At 58.2% G+C, this 19,306-nt stretch overlaps 1 protein-coding gene across 1 annotated transcript; it reads left to right on the forward strand.

Annotated features, from left to right (window-relative positions):
* Positions 1 to 92: 92 nt before the first annotated feature.
* On the forward strand, positions 93 to 15,570 carry Piwil1 (piwi like RNA-mediated gene silencing 1; the record flags this gene model as incomplete). The annotated part of the gene is made up of 19 exons (XM_010604526.2): positions 93 to 231; positions 1,227 to 1,352; positions 1,677 to 1,891; positions 2,132 to 2,253; positions 2,956 to 3,036; positions 3,498 to 3,695; positions 4,032 to 4,143; positions 5,127 to 5,253; positions 5,339 to 5,456; positions 5,623 to 5,737; positions 6,591 to 6,778; positions 6,965 to 7,037; positions 9,362 to 9,562; positions 9,668 to 9,771; positions 10,302 to 10,372; positions 10,461 to 10,614; positions 11,815 to 11,940; positions 14,907 to 15,054; positions 15,135 to 15,570. Coding segments are annotated over 19 exons (2,535 nt in total), but the record flags the coding sequence as incomplete, so codon positions are not given.
* Positions 15,571 to 19,306: the final 3,736 nt, after the last annotated feature.

Here is a 19,306-nt window from a genome sequence, read left to right on the forward strand (position 1 = left end):
GGGGCCTGCGGTGCGCCCGGGGAGGAGGGAGGTGGCCGGCGCTGTCGGTGGCTCTGGGCGCAGATCTTTGGTCCCTGGACTCTGGCGGAAGAGCGCGTTCTGCATTTGTGTCACCACAGAGTCAGCAGCCCGGGTACCCCCAGGCGAGACCACCGCAGCCCCTGGCGGAGGGGGACCTGGTCGGCCGAGGACGGCACAGAGGAGTAGCTGGGGCCACAGCTAAGTCGCAAGGTGAAGGGCGCTGGGAGGCTTGCGGGTCACGCTGACGCTGTACGTGGCCTTGGGCTGTGGTGCAGATGCTGTGGGATTCCGCTCTCCCCAAAGAAAGACTCCCCGGGCCCACAGGAGCGATGCAAGGCGTTGTTGGTTCCCAGGCTGGCTAGCGGCTTACCTTCAAGCATTAATAAGCCACTTTGAGAACAGTGTGCCTGCCCAGTCTGGGCCCAGTCACTGCAGAGGCTTTGGCACCTTTGGGGCCCACACCTGAGCAGGCTGAGGCAGCTGCACACCCTCTCTGCAGGGAGAGCCGGGCTGTGTCAGTTAGGGAGATCACTGTTTCGGGGAGCGTCACCCACTCCCCTGCACTGTCTCCCTACTCCATCCTGACAGCCGGAGCATTGGTGCTGCACCCCTGGTGCTGCTGATCTCAGATCTGTGACTGTACCTGCTGCCCACTCAGTGACCTCATTTGTTCTTACGGCTACAGCTGTTGGAACTAAGCAGGGGCTGATTTTTCAGTATCGGTCACCTGTTGCCAGGTGACAGGTGTGTCACAGCCACAGGGTTCATGTAGGTACGTGCCTCCACACTGCTGGTTTTGAGCAGCTCAAGTAGAAAGTTGTATGACATTTAAATTTTCTAAGTAGAGTTATAGATTAAGCCCTCTAAACCACCATTGTTTGCAGCTGTAATTGCAACGTGAGGCGTGAGTGTTAAGGCCCTCAGGGCTTAGCATCCAGAAAGGTCCCTTCCAAGTCTGGGACGTGCCCCAGCCCTGCACTGGAGTCCTGTGCCTGATGCCGCAGTGGTGCAGGTGCCTTGCAAGCAGCCCCCATCTGCCGAGGGCTCCATGCAACACAGTGCCTCAGACCTGCTCCCTGGCCTCAGCAGACGCGGGAGGGTGGACAGACCTCTGTGCTGCCTCATGGCCCCGGGAAGTGCTTTTGCCCCTTGCTGCCGTTTGGTGCTACCCAGGTATATGAGCTGCTGTTCTTTTTGTGTCCAAGAGCTGCAGATATCTGCTGGGTTTCAGGAGCTGTCACTGGCGGAGAGAGGCAGACGCCGCAGGGACTTCCACGACCTTGGTGTGAACACACGACAGAACCTAGATCATGTGAGAGAGTCCAAAACAGGTGGGTTAGCTAGAAATTGCACTTCAGGGCTCAGTCCGTGGTGCCAGGGTGGGGAGTGGGGGCCCTTCACCCTTCTTGCTTGTTCTGAGCCGTGTCACGCCTGGTGGGCCAGCAGTTGGCCCCATGTTCTCCCTGCAGCTCTGCTGGGTGGCTGGTAGATGTCTGCATGCCTGCAGTTGTCTGGGACTCTGCCCAGGGTCCTTGCTCCCACAGCGGGCTGGTGGAGTGCGTGTTACCCGCTCCTGCTGCTCCCTTGTTGACAGGCATGTGGTCCCCAGCTCTGCGGCCTGGCCAGGGAGGGGACTGAGTGCATCTGCCCTGCAGGCTCATCCGGCATCATCGTGAGGCTGAGCACCAACCATTTCCGGCTGACATCACGCCCACAGTGGGCACTGTACCAGTACCACGTGGACTATAGTCCACTGATGGAGGCCCGCCGTCTCCGCTCTGCTCTGCTCTTCCAGCACGAAGACCTCCTTGGGCGGTGTCATGCTTTTGATGGAACAATACTGTTTTTACCTAAAAGACTACAGCACAAGGTTATTTCACGTGTTGGGGGGCGGGGGTGTTCCAGCTCAGACCAAAACTCCAGCAGTGTTTGGGGAGATCTGGGGCTGCTCTGACGTTGCCATATCCTCCTTGCGTCCCAGAGACACTGAAGGACTGTAGCTGTGCTTGCCAAGGGACTAAGAGTCTGCTGAAGCCAAAGCCAGTGCTGCATGGCAGGTGGCACAGTTTGCTGCTCACAGCTAAGCCAGTGTCCACCTCTCTGGCTTCAGGTCACCGAAGTGTTCAGTCAGACCAGGAATGGGGAGCGCGTGCGAATCACGGTCACCCTGACCAACGAGCTCCCGCCCACGTCGCCCACTTGCCTGCAGTTCTACAACATCATCTTCAGGAGGTGCGCGTGCCTGCCACTCAGGTGCCCCGGGCCTGGCCACAGGAGGCCTGGGGTCTGCTCACCAGCACTGCGGGTGGGCAAGCAAACTAAGGCACAGAAAAGAGGCTAGAATGGAGCAGCTGCTGCTTTTGTGTGTCTGTGCCCTAGCTTGGGACTGCTGTTTCCAGACTACCGCTGTCTGACGGACACTTGCTGGTGCTCACTCGCTGGGCCTTTCTGTCCGAGCTTGTGCTAGGGACACCATTCCCCGCTGCATGTCAAACCCCGACCCCTCCCATCCCAGGCAGGTGCTGTGCTGAGTAGCCCTACAGCGCCTGCTGCCATGGGTGGGGCTCCTGTGTGTTCGACTCCCTGAGGTGCTCTCAGTCCCTATCCCCTTGGCGGACCTTGCTGGGTGACTTATTGGTGGAGCCCTGCTCCCTAAGGAAGGGAGGGTGGCTGACTTCCACAGAGCCTCATGGGCCAGCTGCCCTGAGGGACACAGAGGTTCTGACTCCCTACACTTCACCTGTCTCAAAATAACCTTAGCTGCCTTAAGAATTTAGAAAACCTGTGTGAGCTCACAAGCCACATGAAGACACTGCCCTTGGCCTGGCTGCAGGGACCACTTGCCAGCCCTGCTGGAAGCCTGGCGCCCTGCCGTGGATCGTGTGCGGTGCTGTCGGTGCCCACTGCTTTGACTGTCTGACTTTCAATTTCCAGGCTCCTAAAAATTATGAATCTGCAACAGATTGGACGGAATTATTACAACCCACACGACCCGATTGACATTCCCAATCACAGGTCTGTGTGCAGTGTGGCTCGCGGGCCTGGGCATGGCACAGGTGAGGGTGGTGTGCTCACGTCACCTGTCTCCGCGGGTCGATGTCGTATCTGGCACGGCACAGACCCTGCACCTCACTCGGGTCGTGACCGTGAGCTGGCGATGCCCCCAGAGAGCAGCCCAGAGGATGTAGGCGCCTGTGGCGGGGGGGCCCACAGAGGATGGAGTGATGGAGCTGGTGGGCCCTGGAAAGAGGACCCAGAAGAGCTGGCAGCGAGCGGTGGTGTGGTCAGCAGCAGTGGCACGGCTGCGGTCAGTGATGGCTCATACGCAATGGGTGGTCATCGCTGTGCTAACACTGCAGAGCAGGTCTCCACCTGCGACCAAAGCAAGGAAGGGGACTCAGCCCTTGAGTCTGACCCCCTGGGCATGGGTGGCCTGGAGGCTGTGCGAGCACCATGTGAGCTGCCCTTCCCTGCAGGTTGGTGATCTGGCCTGGCTTCACCACCTCCATCCTGCAGTACGAGAACAACATCATGCTGTGCACCGACGTCAGCCACAAAGTGCTGCGCAGCGAGACCGTCCTGGACTTCATGTTCAACCTGTACCACCAGACGGAGGAGCACAAGTTCCAGGAGCAAGTGTCTAAGGAGCTGATAGGGCTGATTGTCCTCACCAAGTAAGGCTGTGCCTCAGCTGCTGGTGCCCCGCTCAGAGCGCTGTGATGTTAGAACCAACCGGGTGGATGCCCAGGGGCACAGCTGCAGAAGAGGGGCAGATTTGCTGTGCGGCCATGCTGTTTCTGGGAGACATAACATCTGGAAGGGCAGACAGCTGGTGCCCTCATCCTTTCCATTCCCAGCCCTCGGTCGCAGACCTGGCTCTCAGGGTGGGCCTCTCCCAGGGGCTCCCCGCATGCTAGGAGATGGGGTGTCGAGCCCTGTGCCGCCTGCCCTGTTGTGTCGCCCTTCCCCTGCAGCCTGCCAAATGCCATCTGACCTAACTGGTCCCACAGGTACAACAACAAGACCTACCGGGTGGACGACATTGACTGGGACCAGAACCCCAATAGCACCTTTAAGAAGGCGGATGGCTCTGAGGTCAGCTTCCTGGAGTACTACCGGAAGGTAGGTGCCCTGAAGCCATGGTCCTCACCAGCAGGGAAGTCATGCCACCTCCGTCACCGCCTGGCCGGCCTTTCCACAGTGTGAGAGGTGACGTGGGACTGGTATGCCCTAGAGAGTGGGGAGGCTGAGCCAGGGCTCCAAAGCAGCTCACACTGACCCTTGGCCAGCATTTTCCCTTCACCCGGGGGCTGTCATGGAGGTGACAGGCGGTGGGGGTGACGGGTGGACCCTCACTCTTGCTCTGGAGTGTGTGCATTGTGCCTGTGTGCAGCATGCCTGTGTGCCTGTTTCCTGGCACCCTCCTCTCTGGCTGGTCATCTGTGTCTGGGCCTGGCTAGTCTCCCTCCCTCACCTACACAGCCAGATCTGCAGTGGACGCCATTCCCAGCGGTGTGGGGGGTGACAATCAGCTTCAGGGACCAGTGGTGCTTGGGGTGAGACCTGGAGGGCCCTGGAGCGGAGATGGGGTCACTCTCAGGAGCTCAAAGCCGAAGGGGGAGAGCAGGAGGGCTGGCAGGCATTTTGCTTAGACCCTGAATGTGGAGGGGGTGCTGTGTGCCCGCCCTGTGTCCTTCCTGGTTGCCCTTGTCTGGGGTAAGAATGCCTCCTCCTCCTGGAAGTTAGTTCAGCAGGTGGCAGAGTACACATCGGGCTGGGACCCTCATGGGCCTTGCAATGGTTCACAGGTCTTGTTGCCAGCAAGTCAGGACCAGGCAGGTGGCTCTGGCCTGGTGATTCTCCACCCAGTTTTTCAGGGTGTTAGAAATGTCACGGAGCCCTGGGCGGTGACAGGAAGTGGGTTTTCATGACACAGGTTGGGACTGGGAGAGGCCACCCTGGCGTGGCGGGTGCACTCTTCATACTACTAGCAGAAACGGCCCAGCCTTGCTGTGGGCTTTGACTGTTACCCTGAGGGTCCCTTTGTCACACTTGAGACACACTTCTGCCTTGTGTGAGCTGAGGCCCCTTTCCTCTCCAAGCAGCAGTACAACCAGGAGATCACGGACCTGAAGCAGCCGGTCCTGGTAAGCCAGCCCAAGAGGAGGCGGGGCCCAGGAGGCACCATGCCAGGGCCAGCGATGCTCATCCCAGAGCTCTGCTACCTCACAGGTGTGCAGCTCCGCCACCTCCCTGCCTCTGCACCCCCATCCGCCCTCTCCCTGCGCCCACCTGTGAGTGAGCACTGTGTCCACAGGCCTGACCGATAAGATGCGGAACGACTTCAGTGTGATGAAGGAGCTGGCAGTGCACACGCGTCTCACGCCCGAGCAGCGGCAGCGGGAAGTCGGCCGCCTCATCGAGTATATCCACAGGTGGGTGGGGCCACCCCGCCTCTTCCCCTTGTGCTTCCGGGCACCTGTCCCCACCCCTGGCTGGCAACATCTGGGCTGCGGCCTTGGCTCATAAGGGTGTGTGGGGGCTGGGGACAGCCGCAGGTCTGAGCGGCTCTGCTCAGCGCCATGCTGTGTCCCTCTGCAGAGACGACAACGTGCAGAGAGAGTTGCGCGACTGGGGCTTGAGCTTCGACTCCAACTTGCTCTCCTTCTCAGGAAGAATTCTGCAGGCAGAAAAGATTCACCAGGGTGGAAAAACAGTAAGGCTTCTCTCATGTGTCTGGGAGCTGAGGACTTGGCGGGATCACAGGGAGCAGACAGGAGGCACCACATCCCCTGCTGGCACAGCACCCCACAGGGACCTCATGGAGTGGGGGGGTGTGAGCCAGCACACCCCTGAGGGCTCCTTCCTTAGTGACCTGAATCACCTTCAGTGTCGAATGACCAACAGTGTCCACGCCGCCTCCCCAACGAGGTGACCTTCCTCATGGGGACTCTCTATCCCGCCAGGGTCTGTAGGGAGACATGAATGTCATAGGGCCTTTTGGATTTGATGTTCGTGAAAGGAAAGGGAAATATTCTAAAAATACTTGTACGTAATTAAAGCCATGCAAATATGAAAATATTCAACCCTTTTCAAAGCAAACTGTTTTTCATGCCTCCACGTGGTACTGTGAATGTCAACCTGACAGTGAGGGAGCCATGGGCTTGCAGTCGTTTCTGCGTCCCTTCCGGTCCATGGGAGGCACAGGCCCTCAGTGCCCGGCAGGCAGAGCTGGCTTCCGCACCAGACACTGGCTGCCAGGTGTCCCATCTCTGTGATGAGAAGAGTGCCAGGAACAAGCTGGCCAGTGTGGGCACATTTTGAATAGAAGTGCTGTCATCTGTTGCGTGCTTTGCTCTTCTTTTAGAGGGGCTTTAGAGACAGGTCTTGCTATGTAGTCCTCCTGACTCAGCCTCCCAAGCACTGAGGCCACAGGTGTGCAGCCCACACTCTGCACTGTGCGCATTTTCCCTGGCACTCAGGTTCTGACTTGAGCACAGCATAGGCGAGGTGAAGTCTCTGGAGCCCCTGCTCCTGGGAGCTCATGGCGTCTGTGAACTCTCTTCCAGTTTGACTACAACCCACAGTTCGCAGACTGGTCAAAGGAAACCCGGGGGGCCCCGCTGATCAGTGTGAAGCCACTGGACAACTGGCTGTTGATCTACACGCGAAAAAACTACGAAGCAGCCAATTCCCTGGTGCAGAACCTGTTCAAGGTCACGCCGGCCATGGGCGTACACATGAAGAAGGCGGTGATGTGAGTGTAGCGGCCATGGGCAGACCCAGGGGCCGGGCACGAGTCTCACCCAGCTAGCCTGGTGCTAGCGCTGGAGGGCAGAGCACAGGCACTTGAGGTGGGACTGAACACAGAAGCACCACTGGGAGGTGGCGTCCAGCACAACTGTGTCCTCTCCTGAGCGCTATCTTGTGTCCTTGCCCCCAGGATTGAGGTGGACGACAGGACAGAAGCCTACCTCCGAGTTCTGCAGCAGAAGGTTACCTCGGACACACAGATAGTGAGTGTGGCACGGGCACTTGTGAGGCTCGGAGCTTTCCAAGCATGGCCAGCTCCCTAGGTGGCCACGGAATGCGCGACTCTCCCTATGGAGCTGCACTAGTGCTCGTGTCACCGCGTGCTGGAGAGGGCTCATGCGTGCCCTGCCAGGAAGGGCGAGGAAACAGAGCTGTCGTGTGTGTCCTGACCACGCGCTTTAGCTCTTGTGGGAAGCCTGGAAACAGCAGATGGGCCAGAGAGGAAAGGCCCATCCCTGTTCTCACACACAGGAGAATGTGGAGGAGGAAGGGAGGGTGGGGTTCGGTGAGCAGAGGCTGCTCAGAGGTGAACACACTGGGCTGGGGTGCAGGGCGTGCAGGGGCATCCTGGGATGTGCAGCCTGGATCTGGGAGTGAGTGTCAAGTACATGGCCCTGTGCCAGGGATGCCAAACGCTGCCCAAGCGTGGCCCTTCCTTGCTGGGGATAGAGAGGAGAGGCCATACACCCAAGGCATACACAGTGCATGGCTTTGCCCTGGAGTTGGAGCTAGGCTCCTGAGCAGTTTTGGCTTCCATTCGGATCTTGTGGCCTGTGGCACAGTCAGTGGAGATGTGAACTCTGGAGCTGGATTGCTGGCCACATAGCCTGGCCGAGCTGCTGCCTGGGCTGTTCTCCAAGTGCAAAGCCAGGGGTGGCCAGCATGGCAGGGCTCAGCTCCCGGGCTCTTCGATGACAGTGGAGCTGTGGCACCCAGCGTCCCTTGCGGCTGCTCAGGTGCAGTCTGACATGTCATTAGGAGGGGACGCGTGCTGTGCCTCTTGGGCTGCCACACCAAGCCGGCACACTGTATGGAGTGCCCCGTGCTGGGCACAGCCTGCTATGCCTTGACCCAGACCCCCAGCGCCAAGCAGCCAGGCCCCTGCCACATGCTACAGCCATGTCTCGGGTCTGTGTACAAAGGCCACAGTTTGGGCTTCAGAGATTCCAGTGAGCTTGCTCTCTCCTTCAATCCCCTTACCCCAAAGCTTTATGGAGGTGGCTGTGGCATAGTTTTTCACATTTGATTTTCACCTAGAGCGTAGCCTTTGCGAATGTGAGGACTGCCCCCCCACCACAGAGCTGCACAGCTCCCCGGGCTGGGCACGCTTGTCTGCCTGGGTCAGCATTGCCTGGGTGAGGGTGGACAGTGACCACGGTGCCTGTCCCTATGTCGCTGGCCTCTGCATGTCAGGGGTATCGTGCACTGGGCCAGTATGGCCATTGGCCATGTGTGCAAGGTACAGGTGGGATGTGGGGTCTGCTCTGCTGGGTCTCTGGTGCTCGCTGAAGCCGCCTGTGGCACAGCCGCCATGGTCAGGAAACGAGCTGGGTGGCAGCACACAGAGTTGACGATGCTCCAGTGCTCTGTATGCCTGAGCTGCATCAGGTCTGTGACAAGTCAAGTGCAAGGCCCTGTAATCTGCACCCACAAGTCCTGAGGAGGCCAGAGCTAAGGCACATGAAGAGAGATGCCAGCAGCCCGGCTTCCCTGACCCACACAGGGAGGGTTAGTTGAGCAAAAGTGTTCCTTCGATGATTGTCCTCGGTTTGTGTGTCTGGCTGCCTTTCCAAACTAGCAGGTGGACGCCTCTTCCTGGCCTGTATTGCCGGCAGGCGCCGGGCTGAAGGGAGCAAGTACAGGAGGGGAACCCACATCTGAGTCTTCAGCCTCAGTCCTGGGCAGAGGAGCAGAGAAGGCAGTGAGGGACACCCCTCCCCCATGGGGCCTGCAGGCTTTAACTGTCCTCGGTCCACTGCATCTGTAGAGTCCACAGGGTGGGGAGGGGGACAGGACAAAGGTCAGAGCCTGGAATGGGAGCTGAGGGAACTAGGACTGCATCCCCAAACTGGGGCAGGGGCTGTGCCGATCGGGCGCTGCGTGCTGACTTCAGAATGCCCACCCACTTGCTGGGACAGTTTGTGTTTCCATCCAGATCCCAAGTCAGAGGTTTGAGTTTAAAAACCATGCCCCTGGGGGCACTCCATTAAACAGGATGATTTAGAAAGTGTGTTTCCTGTCCGTCTGAGTCGCTCCAAGCCTCCCGCAGGGCTGCATGCTTTGCTAAGGTCCCTGCTCCAGCACACTTGCGTCTCGCACCTTGTTGGCTTTGTGCTCCTGCTTTGCAGGCAGGGTTCACCTAGGCAGGCTGAATCCATGGGGTCCGAGGGTTGTCTTGTCCTGAGTCGTGGCCGCACTGCAGGTGTGTGGTGCTGCCTGACACCACAGGGGAGTTGGTCTCTATCCTCCCTGCCAGGGACCTGCAGCTCCTGAGCTCATTGGAAGGAAGCATTTTGTCTGTCCCCAGGTTGTCTGCCTGTTGTCGAGTAGCCGGAAGGACAAATATGATGCCATCAAGAAGTACCTGTGCACAGACTGCCCCACACCAAGCCAGTGCGTGGTGGCCCGCACCCTGGGCAAGCAGCAGACCATCATGGCCATCGCCACCAAGATCGCCCTGCAGATGAACTGCAAGATGGGCGGCGAGCTCTGGCGGGTAGACATGCCTGTGAGTGTGGTGTTGCAGGAAGATGGGGCTGGGGGACACCAGAGAGGGTAGCGCTGTCTGAGGTTGCTGGTGCTCTGCACTGACGTGACGCTGTTCTCGCTGAAGCTGAAGCTGGCCATGATCGTTGGCATCGACTGCTACCACGACACCACCGCAGGGCACAGGTCCATCGCGGGGTTCGTCGCCAGCATCAATGAGGGGATGACTCGGTGAGTGAGGGGCACACAGGGCAGGTGGTGGGCAGGTGGCCGGGAGCCAAGCCGCAGTGTGACTGGCGCTGGGCTCCATGACCTGCAGCCTCTGTAACACTCATCTGCCCCGAGAGGCAGTTTCACATTCTCCATGTGGAAAGCCGGTTTAGCCAGATGCCTGTTCCCTGGTTAAATGACCTCTTAGTCTCAGTGCTTTCCTGGGGCGATGAGGGAGAGCAGAGGGTACGCATGGTGGGTGTCTTAGCTGCCCATGTACCTGGGCTTCCCAGGCCTCTGAAGTGGGGTGGGGTGCAGCTACAGCACAGGCAGCAGACACAGCCAGGGGTGCCGGGTGCACCTGAGGGGCATTCATCCGGTTCTCCCTGCAGGTGGGATCTCCTGTGGACTTGGGGTGGTGAAGCTCAGTGACCCCTTGTCCACGGCTGCAGGCTCCAGGTCCCACAAGCAGGGGGCGCTGGCTCTGGGGAGGCGGAGCAGCTGGGTGGGCCCAGGGCGGGGTGCTCACCTACATACTCCCCTGCCCACAGCTGGTTCTCTCGCTGTGTCTTTCAAGACCGAGGCCAGGAGCTGGTGGACGGACTCAAGGTGTGCCTGCAAGGTGGGTCTGCAGCAGGGCGCAAGCTGGGTGCAGGTAGCGCTGTTCTGCCCTGGGTGTTATGTCTTTAGAACCTGCTGCTTGCTTCCAGCGGCTCTGCGGGCGTGGAACAGCTGCAACCAGTACATGCCAAGCCGCATCATCGTGTACCGGGACGGCGTGGGCGACGGCCAACTGAAGACGCTGGTGAACTACGAGGTCCCACAGTTCTTGGATTGCCTGAAGTCCCTTGGGAGAGGCTACAAGTAAGCGCACAGGGTGTCCAAGCTTGTCCTCAGAGCACCTACCTTGGAACCTCTGTCACAAGCCTGCGGCGTGAGCCACATGTGGGCAGGCGTGACCCACTCCTGACTGGAGCAGTGCTTATGACTTGTGGGGATGCCCTGCAGGTAGCTGGCTTGGCACTTGTAATCTAGGACCAGTGATGAGGTCGCCCTGGCCTCTGACACATCCTCCCTACCACACATGCCGAGTCATTTCTTATGGTTTCACAGCAGTGACAAACTCGCCTTCCGGGTTTGCCCCTGAGCCTGGGGCTTACTAAGTGTTTGCTGCCATTCTCAGGCTGTGGCGGCACATCCGCAGCACCCACTCTGAGCCCAGACCTGTGTGCAGAGGCCCTTGAGATGGGAAGCCTCGTGCTGTCTCTGCTGTGCCTAGCTGTGCAGTGCAGGTGCACCCATCTCTGTACCCCTGTCCTCCACCCTGCTTCCATGAGGGCCCATGTGGGCCTGGCCCTGAGGAGTCCCGAGCTGTCCACCCTGCCCACCTGCACCACAGCAGCAGGCAGTTTCTGGGCATGCGTCTCTGGGCAGCTCCCTGTGCAGGCCAACTGGGGCCTGCGGGTGCCCGGGTCCTCTGGAAGAGCATGGCGCATCCGTCCTGGGGGCTCCCGGTCCCTGTCAGGTCAGGTGGCCTCAAGCCAAGGCCTCCTACTGCAGTCCTGTCCCAGCCGTCTTGAGCACAGCGTGCTGCCCCAGGGCCCCAAGAGGAACCTTCCCAGCCAGGTGGACAGTGGCGGACCTGGGCAAGCGCTGGCCTGAGGAACACAGCAGGGCCCCAGGGTCACTGCTCCGTGGGGCAGGCCCAGTGGTGGAGGCCTCGGGCCAGGGCTTCCAGCCCTGCTCCTGCAGCGTTGCTGTGCATGCCTGTCCAGCTGCTCGGCCCGGGGTTTGGAAGGCAGCAGGCGAGCTTCACACACAGCCTCCAGGCCGACAGCCCGCCTCCCACGTACAGGCCTCACCCACCATGGGGCCTGCAGCTGGCACTTCAGAGTGGTGGGCGAGGGTGAAGTTGGGTCTGTGGGTGCAACACCCACCCGGCTCCTGCCAGGGCACATGGGGCAGAGTCCAACCCTTCCTCCAGTGCCAGGCAGCAGCCTGCGTGAGGGGCCCAGGGAAGGCCAGGCCAGGGCTGCCAGTTGACTCCCGCCCTTTGTCCTCAAGCCCAAGACTGACAGTGATTGTGGTGAAGAAACGTGTGAATGCCAGGTTTTTTGCCCAATCTGGAGGAAAACTTCAGAACCCCCTGCCCGGCACTGTCATCGATGTGGAGGTCACCAGGCCAGAGTGGTGAGTCTGGGGTGTGGGGTGGCTCCTCCTCCTCAGTGCCTGGCCCTTCGGTGGCATCCACCACAGCACGGCCTCAGTGTCACTCAAGCCCACGGCATCTGCATCCTGGCCTGTGGACCAACAATGTGCATGGAAGGTGGGCTGTGCTCCTGGGAGTGGCGGCTGTGCTTTGGCCTATGGCCTTGCTCACCCACATGTGGTTCTGCAGTGCATTCGCTATGTGTTCTGAATGTGGCTCTCCAGAGCTGACAGAGTCCTCGAGACAGTGGTCAGTGAGGATAGTGTCTCTGCGCCTTGTGGCTGTGCACCTGCCGTGTGCTTCTCCCGTGGCTGTGCTCCCCCCGTGGCTCTGCCTCCCCATGGCTGTGCACCCAGTGGCCTGCAGACACACTGCTGTGAGCCTGAGCACCCCAAGACACCCCATGCTCAGTGAGGTCCAAGCAGCACTACCCAGCAACAGGCAGGGGGCTGAGTACCTCTGGGAGCCCAGGAAGGACGCTTGTATGAGGACCAAGTTCCACCCACCAGCAGGGCGAGTGTGCTTGGGGTACAGTCCTGATGCCAGCTGCAGAGTCCATGAAGAGGCTACGGAGCAGGAAGCATTTCCAGTCCCAGGCGTTTGGAATGAGGGACATTGATGTGTGTTGCTCCCTTGGGCAGCTCTGTGATACAGCGTGGGGAGTCATCTTGGGGGTCTGTGCACAGCTGCCCTCCAGCTGGACTCTGCTATGACCTGGTACCTGGAACTGCCATGGGTGGGCAGGCACCGGCCCCTCCTGACACAGGTGTGTGTGTCGTGGTTGGGAGCTGGGAGCTGCAGCCACGGCCCAGCCCTGCTGAGCTTGCTCTGGCGCTTTGGGCAGGTTTCCATTCCAGACCCTCATCCCCCGGCTGGATTCAGGCTTCTCTGTGGGTTACGTCACAGTACCTGCGATGGACGTGGTGCAGGACAGGGTGGGCGTTAGTGCACCACCCCCACCCCACCCTTCGTGTTGTGGCCTGTGTCCCCTTGGGCTGTCCTGGCTCTTTCATAGTCCTCATGCATGCCCTCTTCTCTCACAGCTTTCTCTAAATCCTCAGTGTTGAAAATTAGGTCTGTCTCTTTGTTAAGTAATGAAAGGACCAGCAGAGGGGGAAGGTTAGCAGTGCTTCCTGGGGGCTGCAGCCCTGAGTGCTGGGGGTTGCTGCTTTGACCTTTTCACCTCCCGCCCCAGGGTGGGAGCACAGCGGTGGACCTCTGGCCCTCTCTCTCTCTCTCTCTCTCTCTCTCTCTCTCTCTCTCTCTCTCTCTCTCTCTCTCTCTCTCTCTCTCTCTCTCTCTCTCTCTCTCTCTCTCTCTCTCTCTCTCTCTCTCTCTCTCTCTCTCTCTCTCTCTCTCTCTCTCTCTCTCTCTCTCTCTCTCTCTCTCTCTCTCTCTCTCTCTCTCTCTCTCTCTCTCTCTCTCTCTCTCTCTCTCTCTCTCTCTCTCTCTCTCTCTCTCTCTCTCTCTCTCTCTCTCTCTCTCTCTCTCTCTCTCTCTCTCTCTCTCTCTCTCTCTCTCTCTCTCTCTCTCTCTCTCTCTCTCTCTCTCTCTCTCTCTCTCTCTCTCTCTCTCTCTCTCTCTCTCTCTCTCTCTCTCTCTCTCTCTCTCTCTCTCTCTCTCTCTCTCTCTCTCTCTCTCTCTCTCTCTCTCTCTCTCTCTCTCTCTCTCTCTCTCTCTCTCTCTCTCTCTCTCTCTCTCTCTCTCTCTCTCTCTCTCTCTCTCTCTCTCTCTCTCTCTCTCTCTCTCTCTCTCTCTCTCTCTCTCTCTCTCTCTCTCTCTCTCTCTCTCTCTCTCTCTCTCTCTCTCTCTCTCTCTCTCTCTCTCTCTCTCTCTCTCTCTCTCTCTCTCTCTCTCTCTCTCTCTCTCTCTCTCTCTCTCTCTCTCTCTCTCTCTCTCTCTCTCTCTCTCTCTCTCTCTCTCTCTCTCTCTCTCTCTCTCTCTCTCTCTCTCTCTCTCTCTCTCTCTCTCTCTCTCTCTCTCTCTCTCTCTCTCTCTCTCTCTCTCTCTCTCTCTCTCTCTCTCTCTCTCTCTCTCTCTCTCTCTCTCTCTCTCTCTCTCTCTCTCTCTCTCTCTCTCTCTCTCTCTCTCTCTCTCTCTCTCTCTCTCTCTCTCTCTCTCTCTCTCTCTCTCTCTCTCTCTCTCTCTCTCTCTCTCTCTCTCTCTCTCTCTCTCTCTCTCTCTCTCTCTCTCTCTCTCTCTCTCTCTCTCTCTCTCTCTCTCTCTCTCTCTCTCTCTCTCTCTCTCTCTCTCTCTCTCTCTCTCTCTCTCTCTCTCTCTCTCTCTCTCTCTCTCTCTCTCTCTCTCTCTCTCTCTCTCTCTCTCTCTCTCTCTCTCTCTCTCTCTCTCTCTCTCTCTCTCTCTCTCTCTCTCTCTCTCTCTCTCTCTCTCTCTCTCTCTCTCTCTCTCTCTCTCTCTCTCTCTCTCTCTCTCTCTCTCTCTCTCTCTCTCTCTCTCTCTCTCTCTCTCTCTCTCTCTCTCTCTCTCTCTCTCTCTCTCTCTCTCTCTCTCTCTCTCTCTCTCTCTCTCTCTCTCTCTCTCTCTCTCTCTCTCTCTCTCTCTCTCTCTCTCTCTCTCTCTCTCTCTCTCTCTCTCTCTCTCTCTCTCTCTCTCTCTCTCTCTCTCTCTCTCTCTCTCTCTCTCTCTCTCTCTCTCTCTCTCTCTCTCTCTCTCTCTCTCTCTCGCTCTCTCTCTCCCTCTCTCTCCCTCCACCTCTCTCTCCTCTTCTTCCTCTCTCTCTCCACCTCTCTCTCCCTTACCTTCACCCTCTCCCTCACCCTCTCCCTCCCTCCCCCTTCCTCTCCCCCTCGCCCTAGCCCTCATCTGCCTGCCCCTGCCCCTTCAGCTGGCTCCCAGCAGTGGATCCCTCCAGCTGAGCCTGGCGGGGAGGACCCAGCCCAGCTCCTGGCCTTCCTGCAAGCGTGCTGCCTCCTGTCCTGTCACGCAGGTACGACTTCTTCATCGTGAGCCAGGCCGTGCGGAGCGGCAGCGTGTCTCCAACCCACTACAACATCATCTACGATAGCAGTGGCCTGAAGCCGGATCACATCCAGCGGCTGACGTACAAGCTCTGCCATGTCTACTACAACTGGCCGGTGAGTGCTGGGCTGCGCAGGCTTGGCTCGCCCACCCGGGACCCAAGGGGCCGAGTGACGGGTGCCCTCTCCCCGTACAGGGCATCATCCGCGTCCCTGCACCGTGCCAGTACGCGCACAAGCTGGCCTTCCTGGTAGGCCAGAGCATCCACCGAGAGCCAAACCTCTCTCTGTCCAACCGCCTCTACTACCTCTGACCGCACCTGCCACCGCCGCAGCCTTCCTCCCTGCTGGCCAGACTCCTGGGCTTTCAGTGTGTCCTTTCTGGGTGAGACCTGGGAGGGCACAGCAGGTCTCGTTTCATTTCATTGTTGCTATTTAATTTGTCTTGTTTTATAGGTTAAGTCTTTAAAACTGTATCTTGCTAACTTTTTGTATGTTGTAATGATCTCTTTGGTTTGGAAAATGTCAGTGAGGCACTTTGTATTATAACCAGTCTTTCTTAAAGCTGAAAAGTAGCTGGGTGCAGTGGCACATGCCTGTAATCCCAGCACTGAGGGAGGCTGAGGCAGGAGGATCGCAAGTTCAAGTCCTGCCTAGGCAACCTAGTGAGACCCTGTCTCAAAATTTAGAAAAATTTTAAAGGGTTACAGATGTAGCTCAGTGGTAGAGCATCCTAGGGTTTTATCCCCAGTACTAAAAAAAGTTGAAAAGTGTGGTTTACTTGAAGTACTTTCAGGAGTGAGCAAATCTCTCTTGTAAACCTGTATTAACTTTATTCTTGAAATGTTTATTTTGAATTTAAAGGAAGAGCTGGCGATGTAGCTAAGTGCCAGAGCCCCTGTCTAGCATTTGGGGGGCCCTGGATTCCATTCCCCAGTACCACAAAAAAAAAAGATTCCTGGAGATTAAAGGAAAAAAGCATAGAGCAGGACTCCGACTGCCGCAGGGAGCTGTGTGTGCATCTGCCAGAAACACGCTAAACGTAAGGACCCAGGACACACCTGGCATTTGTGTCTTTTCTGGGTTAGTAGCAGGGGTGAAAGAAAAAAAGGATAGTTGAAGTGTTTAACCTTTTTTCGAAGAAATATTTTAAAGCTTTAATGAAAAAGGCCAGTAATGAAGTTCTATATTCACATTAAGAATTATTTAATGTTACAAGTAGGACATCATTCTCTTTTTTTATAAAATAAAAGTGGTTCTTGTCTAATTAGAACAACATTGTCATCGTGTTTTTTGAAAGTGCACTTTCTTCCTGTTTCTCCAAACTGCTGGAGGGAGGACGCACACCTGTGCAGAGCTGGGGCAGGGCTGCAGGCCTATCCGGCACATGTCTGCCGTGGTGAGCTCAGCACTGCCGGTGTGCATCCCCAGTGCCTCTCAGCAGCCTCTGCAGACGGGCATGAGGCCACAGTCTCCAGACATGACACCTGGACACTCAGCTGGGCCTCAGCCCCGTGGCCCTCCGTGCGCCCATGCCGGCTGCCTGGGCGCCTTGCTGATGTGGCGGGCGGGGCTGGGAGCTGCTTCCACTAGGTTCCTGCGCCTCAGCTGCCCCAGCCCAGCCCTCACCTGGGGTCTGGGTCTCCAGACCCTGGCAGCAAGGCAGGGTGCTCACGTCTCCCCAAGGCTGTCCTGGTGCTCACTGGGCAGGAAGGAGGGCCACTTGGCTGTGACACATTGACTTGGGCTGCTGGTTTTGATGCGTGGATTTCTTGGCTAGTTGGTAATTAGGCCATTAACAACTTGTCCTCAGAAGGTCTGAGCGTGTAAGGCTGCTCCCTACAGGTGGAGTGCGTCTTTAGACCAGCAGAGGCGGTGGGCTGCACCACTGCCACTGTGGCACTGGCCAGGAAAGGCTGCAGCACACACCAGGAAGCAGGACTGCAGTGGCTGCCAGGCACGGGGCAGGCGCCAGCGGAGGTGGCCTGGGCTCGGTCTGCAGGTAAGAGGCGGGCGGACTCCTGACTGAAAGGTCCTGCAGGAGGCGCGGTGCTCACCATGGGCAAGGAGAGCATCTCAGCCCTGCCCTGGGAGGACACCCCTTGCTTGGGGGCAGACACGTTTTCACTGGCCCTGGGCAGGAAGTCCTGAGCTCCCAGCCGGACCACCAGCTCCTGCTGCTACCCCAGGCATGTGTCCAGGACCAGCCACTGCCCACGTAGCCTGGGCTCTGTGGATGGAGGCCATGTGGACTCGGGGCAGGGGGGCACCATGCCCTCTCCTGACGTGCGGGAGGCTGAGCCCGTAGCTGGCTGCTTGCTGATGAGGTGCAGTCCCTTCATGTGCTCTTTGCCAGGGCCTTTCCTCCTCTTGGAAATACAGTTCACATCTGGCCAGTTGTTCTTCACCTGGGGTTGGGCTGGTGGTTTGTATTTAGGAGGCTCATGCTTTCCTGAAGCTCTGGTTAGCTGAGCATTTACAGATACCTCCTTCTGGCTTGGTTTCTTTTTTAAGGGATCATTTCCTGAACTGAAGTCCTCTGTTTTAGACTATCTGAATTTGCCTCTTTATTTTCAGTGTTCTTGTGTGTGCACAGGTGTATTTAAGAAGGTGCTGCCTTAGCCTAAGATGTCCACTCTCATTTTCTACTAAAAGTCAAACCTGACCTGAGCTGTGAGCCCAGATTCCTGCGGCACGGGCTGTCATGTGTGGTGTGCGGTAGGAACACAGCCTGGTTGGGCCCCTGTGTAGGCGCGGCGCGGCCTGTCCTCCTCCCAGGGTGCCATTGCTCTCCGGCCTCAGCCATGGGTCCCACCCACTGCTGGCCCGCTGGCTCCCTGGCCCACCTGCACCCACCATACCCCCTTGCCTTTCCCGCTGTGCTTACCTCCCAAGGCCTGCTGTGATAAGCTTCTCTCCTTGATGGTTTTGGCTGAATTTTAGAATCTGTTTGTGACTTTTTTAAAAATTTAAGATTTTATTCACTCCCTCTGAATTTATAGAAGCATTTGGGGAGACCAGGCACTTTGCGGTTTGGGGCTGTGGTCCCCCGTGGCTGCCTCTCCACCCGTGTGTGCCCTCGTACCCCGCGGTGTGGATGGGGCTGAGCTGGATGGGCAGGTGTGTGGTGGGAGGCAGCTCAGGGTCACTCCCCAAGCTGGGCCTCATGCAGCAAGTCATGGCATTGTGCGGTGCCCTTGGTGGTTGGGGCCCCTGCCCAGGGCAAGTTGTGTCCCTCCTTCCCAGGCCTCCCTGGAAAGCCAGGCTGGCCCCTCTGCTGGACCCTCCACCCCTTCTGCCACCAGGCCCAGGGGAAGCTGCGAGGTCTGTGGTGCAGGAGACACTGCTTCCTGTTGTCCATTATGCACAAGTGCTTTTTAGCCAGCCTTACCCCAGTGGGGAGGGGCTGCGAGGTGCTGATGGGGCTGGACTGGCTGGACTGGGCACAGGCCCCAGCTGTGGGAGGCAGTGAGGGGCCCACAGGGAGGAGGGCCCCTGAGTCCCAGCACTGCACAGCAGCCTATGTGCCCCGCTGCTGTTCCCGGGGCCACAGGCATTCGGGATCCTGGGCCACCATTCATGCCCCCAAGCTTCCCTCTCAGCTATGCGTGTGTGACACATGTCAGGGTGTTTGCCGATGTCACACTCTTTGGGTTCCTAGTGAGGAGATGCCATTAAAGGGCGTCAACACGGGCAGGGCCGCAGAAAGCGCCGTGGCCACGTTGGAGTGCGTGTCCTACAGCGTCTCACATCTCCGCGCTGGCCACTGAGAGCCACACACACAGGCTCAGCAGTTCACGCTCCTTCAGCGGGTGAGGCTGAGTGACACGCGTCTTTTGCACACTCATAATGGACGTCTTTGAATGGGGTTCTGTGCATGAGTGGAAAAGCTGCCTGGATTTCTCAGTGGGGAGTGGGAGGCCACAACGCAGCCCTCTAGGGAGCTGTTGCCGGTGGAACTGTGCTCCTTTTGCGTTCGCACATCAAGTTCTTGGCCCTGGGCGCTGCTATTGTCTCTGGTCAGATGAGCTGTATGTCCTTGTGGTAGCAGCCAGGCCTATGACGTTCTTTATTGAGCAGGGCAGAGCGACCAGCTGCACATGTGTGTGCGTGTGCACGTGTGCACGTGCATGCTATCAGAGCTGACAGCATGGTCAGCATGCCTCCTCTTCCCACCAGAGACTTCCAGGTGCATGCTGGCCTGGGCAATGAGTTCACACCCTCAGTGACCTGAGGGGACCAAGACGCCTGCCCAAGAGCCCCATCACCGCCAGCTCCCCAGGCATTTCGGTTTCCATCTGAAGTCACTAGTCGGGTGTGTGCACCATTTGAAAAGCAGGAGAAGCCCTTTTAGTGACAGAAGTAACTG

The sequence above is a fragment of the Fukomys damarensis genome, unplaced genomic scaffold (assembly GCF_012274545.1).
Source record: "Fukomys damarensis isolate Sample0158 unplaced genomic scaffold, DMR_v1.0_HiC HiC_scaffold_12, whole genome shotgun sequence".
In the NCBI taxonomy this organism is placed as follows: domain Eukaryota; kingdom Metazoa; phylum Chordata; class Mammalia; order Rodentia; family Bathyergidae; genus Fukomys; species Fukomys damarensis.